We start from the raw sequence: 11,057 nt of genomic DNA on the forward strand, positions 1-11,057 counted from the left end.
TTCCCCCCCCCCCCCCCCAGAGCTAATACATTTAACAACAGACATTTATATAAGAACAGCAGGGAACAAAAAAAACAGTAAAAGTGAACTTTTTATTTTCTAAGTCTTCATATTGGGGTGATGTTTTAAGTCTTCCATGTGATTTTAAGAAAACCAGATGAAAAAAATTGACTTTAAAAAACAGAAGAATATAACTTAGTCTACTGACCCCTCATTAAAATTACCTATATCTCCTCACTATATAGGAAAAATAAAAGGCTCTTAAAAATTTAATTACATATAAACATCTACAAGTAGAAGTTGTTTTTACCATAAAAGCAACCTCCATAAAATATACAAAAGTTAAAAGGCAAAAGCATACCCGTCCACTTTTCCTTCTGCACTGTTTACTAAGTTCGCCAATTTCTTTTGTACATCATCCAGCATTGCTTGTCGGAGCTCATCTGTTTCAAAATATGTGAGTGAAGATAGCCTTTAACTGATTAAAACAGTCTGGATGAACATATAATGAGATTTATGAGATCTTTTCTATGAACTTTGAATATATGCACTTCTAATTGGTAATATTCAATTATTTCCATCTCTTCTTTGGAACAGGGCACTAGGCTCTCTGATATAGAAATCATCTAGAAGCAAGAGTATGCATTAATTCACATGGTTTACCCCAATAAAGTAATCAATTCTTTAATAAAAAATTTAAAAACCAAAACAGGTTTTCATCCTCTTTAGTAACTTAGTAGCAAAGAAAAGATTTTCACCACTGCTTCCATGCAAGACACATTTCCAGAGCCACTTATTTAATGGTAGGAAATGGAAAAGACAATTTTAGATATTCCTTTTTCTATTTTCCTGGCTTGGACTCAGTTTTTGGTGAGCTAAGAGGAATGTCTAACACAACTAAGACCATGGTTCAGGATGCAGCTGATAGGGCAAAGTATTCTGGAGTAAGGAAATTGCAAAATACAATTCAGATCACTGATTCTAAAATACTAATCAAGTTACTATAGCTTATGACTGATTCAGAAAGATGCTTGAGCTATTTTATTTTAAAATTCTCATTTAAAAAGGAAGCAAAATTTGTGAAATCTTGGTAGAATAGCTGGAATTGGAGCAGCATTAAAAGCACAGTCTAGAATTAAAGCAAGAGATGCCTTGTTCATAAATTCAACCATACCTCAGGGCCAAGGATTCCTGGACTAAGGAACACTCAATCAAAGATGGAGTTTACACCTTATCTCAGAAATAGACAGTTTGAGCTGAAAGAGATGCTTACTAATTTTAAGCTAGATTACAAATTTTTATTCTGAAAGAAATAAGGAGGAGATCATTTTGTAAGAGTTCTACTTTTCAAATCAGAAACATTCACATCCAAACACTAGACTTTGACCTCTTTTCACAAACCTACTCTTTATTTAATGCTGCATTTTCCTAGCAGTAGCTGGATGCAAGTTCCTTTATCAGATATGTGGCTGAGAACACTTTTATTCCCCATTCTGTGAGCTGTCATTTCACTTTTTTCACGGTATCTTTTGAAGGACCAAAGTTTTTGATTTTGATGAAGTCCAATTTATTTTTTCCTTTGTTGCTTGTGTTTTTGGTGTCATATCTAAGAAACTATTACCCTAATCAACATCGCAAGGATTTACTCCTATGTTTTCTTCCAAGAGTTTTACAGTTTTAACTCTAAAATTTAGTTCTATGGCCCAATTTGAGTTCGTTTTTATGCGTGGTGTGAGGTAGGGTTCCAACTTCATTCTTTTGCTTGTGGATGTCTGGTTGTTCCAGCACTATATCATGGAAAATTATTCATTTGGTACCCTTGTCAAAAATCAATTGAACATTAATGTATGATATATTTCTGGACTCTCAATTCCCTCTGCAAATGTTTTTTATTGTGCCTGGAAAGCTCTTTTCCATCAATATTGCCTATTAACTCTTAACTCACCCTTCATGTCTCAGTTACCAACTCACTTCCTCACAAAAGTTTTCTCTGAGCCTTCCGGATTAGGCCAGGTCTGTCTGCTTTATGTTTTCATTCTGTCCTGTACAATGCTTCCATACAATGCCTAAAATTCTGACTTAGAGTACTAAATGCATATATAAAGTATCTAGTTTAACTGTTTTCAATGGCTTGTGGTATTTCTAAATAGCAAAAATCTAAATTGTAAAATGTCATTCATATAATAGGCTAACTTTACCAAAATAGAGATGGTTGCCATAACCATATTATAAAAGCAAGTTTAGTGTTTGGAAAATCTACTACAAACTTTTCCTTTCCTGTCTTTCCAGTAAGGAATTTAAACTTGGATGAGAGAGAGAGAGAGAGAGAGAGAGAGAGAGAATATGAACAGGACTATTGTTAAACTCTGGGTTAGTAAAACATTTTAGATTCTTAAGGTGCACAAGTATATTGTGAGTTATGAGCACATGGTGCTATTTAGGCCTTTTCTAGCACTACGTTCTTAATGTAAAAGAACTCTTGACTACTCAGAGGAAGAACAGCAAATACCTTAATATTGGCACTGTTCTTACTTAACCATCTCACTCACAAGCCAAAGTAGGAGCCAGAGTAAAGAGGGGCATTGTCTTCCCTTCCATCCTCACCATGCCAGGAGGTTATAGAAAGGTAGCAGAGAAACAGAGGTCAAACTTTCTTACCCACCCCTTCCCTTTTTCTGAGATTTCCCTTCTCCTATCTATTTTCCTCTAAATTGATAATTGTTACACTGATTAAATGTCAAAATGATAATTTGGATATATTGGTTTATATAAAATATATTTAAAAATTAATTTCACATATCTTTTCACTGTTTTTTAATGTGGCCACTAAAAAATTTAAAGCTGCATGTGGCTCACAGTATTTCTTTTGGACTGTACAGTCTAAAATATAACCAGGATATAACACTACACTATACTGTCTCTTATTTTAAAAAGAAAAAACTGAATGATAAATAGACCTGAGGCCGTGGGTTCAGATCCTATATAGGGATGGCCTGTGTGCTCACTGGCTGAGCGTGGTGTGGGTGACACCAAGCCAAGGGTTACAATCCCCTTACTGGTCACAAAAAAGAAATTGTTTCTCCTGGCAAATATTTTTACTGTCTGGCGAAGTTTTGTGTTAAAAATAAAGTACAGTACTACAACATCAATCAACATTTAAAGGACTTAATGATCTATGAAAGAAAATATACAGTGATTCTTTTGAAAAAAAGCAAGACAATCAAATTTTTGTTTATATTATCAAATCAAGAGTGGAGCTTTGAGAAAATAAAATCACATTTGTGTTTAGAGATATAAGAGCAATATTAAGCACTTATGTAATTTGAGAAAACAGACTGGTAGGGAGAGCTGTAAATGGCAAGAATAACTTAAAGACATAATAGAACCAACTGTTTCTTTACTACCCTTCCTGTCTGTGGAACACTGGCCTCTTACCTACCCTTCCAAATACAAGCTGTACAAGCTTAATCAACATAGCTTTTTCTATAACTAATATCAATTCAACAAAATGAGCCCAAAGTTCCTATACATTTACAAGGAATATTAATTGTAATTTTTAATATGAATAGGAACCTAGGCCACCTAAGCCTTACCAAATATAATCAAAAAAATCTGAAAATATTTTACTACTAAGGGTTTAAATGGGTGCTTAAACAAATACTAAATACTGCAAGGACTCTCATAATATTTATCAACTACAATAAGTCACAGAATTTTTTATCATCTACTGGCAACGTCTCAGGGAAGTGTCTAAAGAGGTGGCCTTAGATATTATAGAAACATGAAATACAGAATTGAGTTGTCACAGACCAATGAGTTGGTTCCAAACACTGCCTTTTCACCTCCACTAGTCAAGCCCAATTCTACAATACCAATTCTTCAGGTAACTATTTAGCTGCCCAGTGTGTCTCCTCTGGGTGGCCCATTTGCCTTCCAGATAATGCTGTAGTTGCATTGGCCTTCAATCTAACTAGATTGTTTTCCCAATAAATACTTGTATGAAATGATTGTCTTGGGAAAGGCAGTCATTTCAACATTTAGGGCACAATGCAGAGGATACTACCATAACCTCAAGGGAGATGGAGACACATAGAACAAAATATAAGTCAGACTATAAATAACCATTTTCCTGACAGGAATACAGTAACATGGAAAGATCATGAACTTTGGTCATGGGCAGAAAGATCGGAGTTTCTATAACTTATAAAATGGAGTTAATACCACCTACTGTAGAGTTGCTTATGAAAATAAATAAAATAAGAAGACTAAATAATACAATATATGTTATATCAAGTGTCCATAATAGATATTCCATATATAATTATTTCCTTGTTGCCTATTTTCCGGCCCTCTACTAGATTTAGAGTTCTTCCAGGCTGGCCAAGTCAATTAAAAGTAGAGGACTTTCAGTTGGGCAGTTCTTTGCCTCAGAATCAAGTTTACTTTGAGAACGACTATCTCACATCTATCTTATCATTTTTTGTGTTCCTAAAAATCTCCCATCTACTGTCTCCTGTTGGATTTAGGCCAACTTACTTTGGCTTGTCCTTTAGTATCCATGCTTCAGTGGTTCTTGCCTGCTTGCCTCCTTAGTGTCTAAACCAATGTTTCTGTTGTTTGACAGCATCTCTGCTGTACCATGTCCTATTTTTGCCTATTTCTTATTTCTATTTTATGTTAGGTGGTATGTAATTCCCTAATTACGTGCCTTGTTACTGCTGTGTCTAACCTAGACACTTAAAACTGATGCATTTCTAGACTCCACTACCACCCTTCTGATAACCTTGAATCGTTACCTACTAAATGCAACCCTAGAATAGCTTCAACTTCCTGGTTACCCCAAAATCAGAGATTAAATGAGGAAATACCATCTTTGTCAGCTATTAGATTCATCAAAGCACTATCAACCACCTGATTATCTGAGGCCCAAATGATAATCCTAACCACAGGACTCACCTTAGGGAATTGACAGGGATTATGAGCTACCTTACAAGCCTCAACAAATAAGGGCTAACCACTTATCTCAGTTGGTTAGAGCACAGTGTTATAACATCAAGGTAAAGGGTTCGGAAAAAAAAAAAACACGATAAATGGCTGTGTGTAAAGCACTAACTACAGTCATAAAAATCTAGTTATACTCAGACATTTATTCCATAAAAAGCTACTCTTTTACTTGAAAATATTGCCCTAACATATCAGACAGCTTTAGGGTAGCATGCATATGAATTGATCAGGGAGAAGTCAGAACCATAAATAATCAATCAGTCGGGCCGGCATTGATCAGGGAGAAGTATGCATATGAATTGATCAGGGAGAAGTAAGAACCATAAAAAGTCAATCAGTCAAATTAACCCCCTTGGACTGCCCAGGGGCCCGAGGCATGAAGCCGGGGACTGGACCACCCCTCACAACCAGGTACACTGCCAGCACCTCGGGGCCCACTTGGGGGCCCGAGGCACGGAGCCAGAGACCAGAACCATCCTAGCACAACCAGGCACAGCACCAGGCCAAGGAGCATGCCCAAAACATCTCCTCCATTTGGGTGGCCCACCACAGCTACCACAGTAACCACAGTTGCCATGAAAGTGGCTAGACATTACAACCACTATGCAGGTGGTCCACCAGCCACTGGAGTGCATTGACACAAGGAGAGTCACCAGCAGAGACCAAAAAAAAGAGGATGTCTCTCTCCACAAATCCCATTCCAGAGTGACAGAAGAAGTATCTGCTCTATGATAATATTGGGGGAACTGAAGACACCTGTCAGCATTAGACAGATCATCTAGGCAGCAAGTCAACAGAGTAACCATTACCCTTTCAGAGAGAGGGAAGAAATCTAGGTTTATAAGTGGTGGGAGAGTGGAGGGAGAGGGGGATAGGGAAAGATTGGACAAGAAGCATAAAAAATAAGTACACTTTGTAACAATATATATACTAGTAATATTGATTTAATAAACATGTGTCAACACTGAACCCCCAAAATATGTATAATCAATTATGATCCAATTAAAAAAAGAGGAAAAAAAATCAACCTGCTTCTTTGGTGACCACCCTGTTGGTGGTCAACAGGGTGACAACCAACACAACAGCATTGCCTCAACATCCAGGAAAACTAACTGCACAGCTAGGGCCAACGTAATGACTCTGGTTTCACCAGGATCATACTTAAGTTGAAGCTAACCAGTCATGGGAGATAGAAAGTTGGTCTCATTCAACTGTGCCAGTGCATGGTCAAAGACCACATCTGATTGGTATTATAGGGTGGGGGAAGGAAAAGAAAAAACCTACTCTGTTTTTTAAGTTCTTCAATTTGTTCTTCCTTTAGGTCTAACTGTTCTGTAAGTCTTGACTCTGAATCCAACACAGCATTTGTTTCATCCAAATGTTCCTAAAGGAAAAAGGTTATTAAAAAGCAGTATGCAAAAACAGTTTCACAAACTATAGAGCTGAGAGACATCTTAAAGTCAACCCTTTACATTTTAGCTGATGAAATTGCACCGCTGTGACCTTGGGCAAGTTTATGCAACTACTAAGTACAAAAGATAGACCCCACACTCTTTCACAATAAAACATTGCCTCTTTCAGAGGAACTAAATAAAAAGAGAGAATGCCATTAAAAGACAACATGATGACAGAAATAAAAAAAGTGACAATAAGAAATAAAACTTCAAAGAATGGACACAAAAAGGCAAGAAATATAGCAACACAAAAATGCTCTTTCTCTTTTTAATTTTTGCGAGTTTAATAAAGTGATATTACACTGTGATTTTATTACTTTAAATTTTATTTCCCTATTACTGAATTTGAGCATTTTTTTTTCACATTTACAGGATAGTTGGGTCTGCTCTTCTGTGCAAACCTCTTTGCATACATTGCTCGTGTTTCTAATGAGCTGCCTCTTTCTTGTCAATTTGTAAGAGCACCTTGCATGGTAGATGTAAACCCTTTGTCAACTGTGCTACACAAATACCATTTACCACATATGCCATTGTAAGAGCACCAATTTGTAAGAGCAACTTGCATGGTAGATGTAAACCCTTTGTCAACTGTGCTACACAAATACCATTTACCACATATGCCATTTTTCTAATGACTCTATGTTATCTTTTACCATGTAAAATTTTAAGTTGTACATAGTCAAGCATGTCCTACTTTGCTTTTACAGCTTCTTGAGCTTTAGTCTTGGTTAGGATCCTCCTTGCCCCTAGACTGTACATGTAGTCTTCTAGGTTTTATTGCAAGATATTTTGGTTTTTATATTTAAATCTTTAACAGAGTGTTTCTCAATGGGAGTGCTTTTGACATTCCTGGCCCACTAAATACCGGGAGAGCCATCTAATCACTGTAACAACCAAAAATATCCCCAGGTATTCAGTACCATTCCCAGTAGAGAATCCTCATTCAAATACAACTGGAATTTATTTTTGTATATGGTGTGAGATGGGACTCAATTTTATTTTCTCTCATATGGACAGCCAGTTGTGCTAACTTAATTTATTAGACAATCTATCCTATTTCTCATTAAATTAAAATTAGTTTAGTTTAGGGTTTAGTTTTAAATTCTCAAGTATATTCTGCGGTCTATTTCTGAGCTCTGCTTCTGTTCCACTAATCTAGTCAATATTGTATTGACTTATGGCTCTATTTTAGTATCTAATAGGCCAGTCCCTCCTCACTGTTGTTCATTCTCATAATTTTCTTGGTTGTTTTCGAGTATTCATCCATGTAAGTTTCAGGTCAAGTGTTGTCATCTTCAATCATTGTGACAGCTTTTTTGGTGTGTCATCCTGAACAGGCTACAGTCCCCAGTTATTCAAACATAATCTAGACGTTGCTGTGAAGACATTTTGAAAATGCAAACAAAGCCCTTAATCAGCTGAATTGAAGGAAGGAACATTATACTGAATAATCTGGGTTGGCCTGATTAAACCAGTTCAAAGTCCTTAAAAGCAGGAATTAGGCTTCCCCCAAAAAAGAGAAAAATTCCTTCTGTGGACAGAAGCTTCCGCCTGTGCCTATGGAGTTCCATCCTGCTTGTGATTTTCCTTTCTTCACTGTCTATGGACAATAGCTTTGGCCAATGCCTGTGAGTTCCAGTCCACCTTTGATGTAGTCTTCCCATCTGCACTGCCAGCCTACAAATTTCAGACTTGCTTTGCCAGCCCCCACAATCGTGTATCCAATTCTTTATAATAAATTGTGTATGTGTGTAATCATACATATCATATATACAAATTTGTCTGTATATGCATATGTCACACACACATACACATCCTACCAGTTCTGCTTCTAGGGACTGAACCCTGCCAATACACAGGTGACTGAAACAAAAAATTCTAAATAAAAAATTTATTATTCAAAATCCACAAAACTAAACTTAATGTGAATGAAATTTAAATAAACTTCCAAATTACTTTTTTAACCTTGTAGCATTTATACTTACAAAATTATTAAAGCTTAAAACTACACTAAGATTTTTTTCCCTAAGACTTTTTCAAAAATCAGCATTTATACTTCATTTTTCTTTCTACCACTTGTTTGGTCTCTATTTCAATAATTTCAGATTTTATCTTTATTAGTTCTCTCTTAGTTACTTCTGATTTATTTTGTTCTTTTTCTAAATGCATATCACATTTTAAATTAAAAAGAAAAAAAATCCCTAGTTATAAAAGAAGATCTGAACTTCCATCCTAGCAGTTTGACAGATTAGATACTCTGGACTCACTGGAAATAACTAAGTGTTGGATAAAATATATCTTCTTAAATGTATTAATGAACTGACAAGAAAGTAAGCATAAATGATCAATAAAAATATTAAAAGATGCTCGATCTCATTAGTAACCAGGGAAATGCAAATTCAAACCACTAGAAGATAGTACTTCTGCTATTGTTTGAATGTGTCCCCTCAAAGTTCATGTGTTGGAAACTTGATACCTAATACAGTGGTTTTGGGAGGTGGGGCCTAATGGGAGATATTTGGTTCATGAGGGCACTGCCGTCATGAATGAATTAATGCCATTATTGTGGAATCAGGTTCCTTATCACGGGAGTGGATTCCTTATAAATATGAGTTTGGCCACCTCTTGCTCTTTCTCTTGCCTCTCTTTGCCCTCCCACCATGGGATGAGGTGGCAGGAAGGCCTTCATGAGATACCGGCCCCTCAAGCTTGGACTTCTCAGCCTCCAGAATTGTGAGCCAATAAATTCCTGTTCATTATAAATTACCCAGTTGGTGGTATTCTGTTATAGCAGCACAAAACAAAGACACCTTCCAAACTATCAGACTGGCAAAAACTGATGTCAGATAACACCAAATGTTTGCAAGGATGTAGAATAAGAACCCTTACACATTGCTGCTAGAAGTAAATTACCACAATTGCTTTAAAAAACAATTTGCCATCATCTAATAAAGCTGAGGCTGCCCGTATATGAGGGTACTTCGAAAAGCTTATGGAAAAGATTCATATTATCTTTTAATTCTATTTTTCCATGAACTTTTTGCACTACTCTTATAGGTCTGGTAACTCAGCAATTTCAATCAAGACACACACCTGAAAGAAACTCTTCTATGTGTGCACCAGTAGATATAAACAAGCAAGTACATAACCACATTGTTTGTATAGAACACATCTGAAATGTTCTTTATTAGTAAAATGGGTAAATAAATTATATATTCATGCAGTAAAAATAATGAACCATCTACACACAGTAACATAGCTGAACAAGCAAGGCTCAGAAGAATTATTTGATTTACATACAGATCAACTTTCATTTATAAGGACTTCAAAAATATGCAAAACCAAACAACATCATTTGGAGATGAAAACCTATGTGATAAAACCATAAACAAAAACAAGGGGGTTTTAAACACAAAATATTAGAATAGTAGTTATTGACAAGGTGGTAGGAAGGAGATGAGATGTGGAGGGGTGCATAAGGACTTCAGAGGATGACATTCTATTTCTTACATGGGGTGGTGAGTATGTGTCTATTTGCTGTATTGCTGCTATATTTTATACATATTACCTAATTTTCTTTTCGCAGCCACTTAATATTTAATAAAAGTCTTAAAACTTTGTAGGAAATATATCTACTCTTACTTGGGACATTAATGTTCCTGTATAGCATATTCACCACTAATGCCAGGTAAGGGTATTTCATTATTTTTCACTAGCTTTTGCTAAAATCTACTTATGACTTAGAAAAGTATCTCCTAAATCTAAAAGCAAGTCACTTTGGTGTTGTATTGTTTCTTAGTGATTCATTTTATTTATACCTCGTGATTTTTGTTTGTATGAAATATAGAATAATAAATAAAAAACATTTTAAAGGATGACCTACAAAAGAAAAAGATCTAATGGGATCATACACATTATTTTAATCTGTGTGAAATATAGTACCCAGTATATTTTGTTAAAAAGAGAAAATCGAAATATAGTACCCAGTATATTTTGTTAAAAAGAGAAAATTATAAAGTTAAAATCGTAGATTAATTTGGTTTTTTTCCCTACAGATCTCTAAAATACCCACGTGTGCTAAAAAATTAAAATATCCTATCTTCTCACCTTTGCTGTGTGTGTCTACCCTATACTATAAGTCAGTGACCCGAGGGTAATCCTGAATATATAGTTTACTGTTATGCTGCAGCAGAGGATCAGATACAGAGTAGCCACTTGAACATCATTTACTAAATGAATAGCTTTGAAGATTAGTTTCGAGACAAAGATTCTATAAAGTAATTATTTCATGAATAATAAAATTTACAAGAGAAAACTATTTTGACCTACCTGTAATGACACCACTTTTCCTTCCAGATTTTCTGCCTTTTCCTTCCACTCAGCCATAAGCTGTTTTTGCTTTTCTAGTTCAGTAGAATACATAGCTTTCTCCTCTGAAGACCAAGAAAGTTACATTAGTATTTTGCAATTGTGTGATAAAACTAGAATTTTAAACCACTTGAAATTTTAATAATTCAACAAAACTAGTTCAAATGTCTCAATGAGAAAATTATATATGCCTTAGTGATAATGTTAAGTAATGAGATCACTGTTTGCTCT

At 35.5% G+C, this 11,057-nt stretch overlaps 1 protein-coding gene across 1 annotated transcript in view; it reads right to left on the reverse strand.

Annotated features, from left to right (window-relative positions):
- Positions 1-11,057, reverse strand: part of TRIP11 (thyroid hormone receptor interactor 11) — a 62,186-nt gene that overhangs the window by 8,660 nt on the left and 42,469 nt on the right. Inside the window, 3 exon segments of the mRNA XM_008584891.1 lie at positions 362-443; positions 6,289-6,388; positions 10,788-10,891. Of these exon segments, the coding sequence (XP_008583113.1) occupies positions 362-443; positions 6,289-6,388; positions 10,788-10,891 (286 nt within the window).

Source organism: Galeopterus variegatus, unplaced genomic scaffold, assembly GCF_000696425.1.
Source record: "Galeopterus variegatus unplaced genomic scaffold, G_variegatus-3.0.2 Scaffold3400, whole genome shotgun sequence".
NCBI lineage: Eukaryota > Metazoa > Chordata > Mammalia > Dermoptera > Cynocephalidae > Galeopterus > Galeopterus variegatus.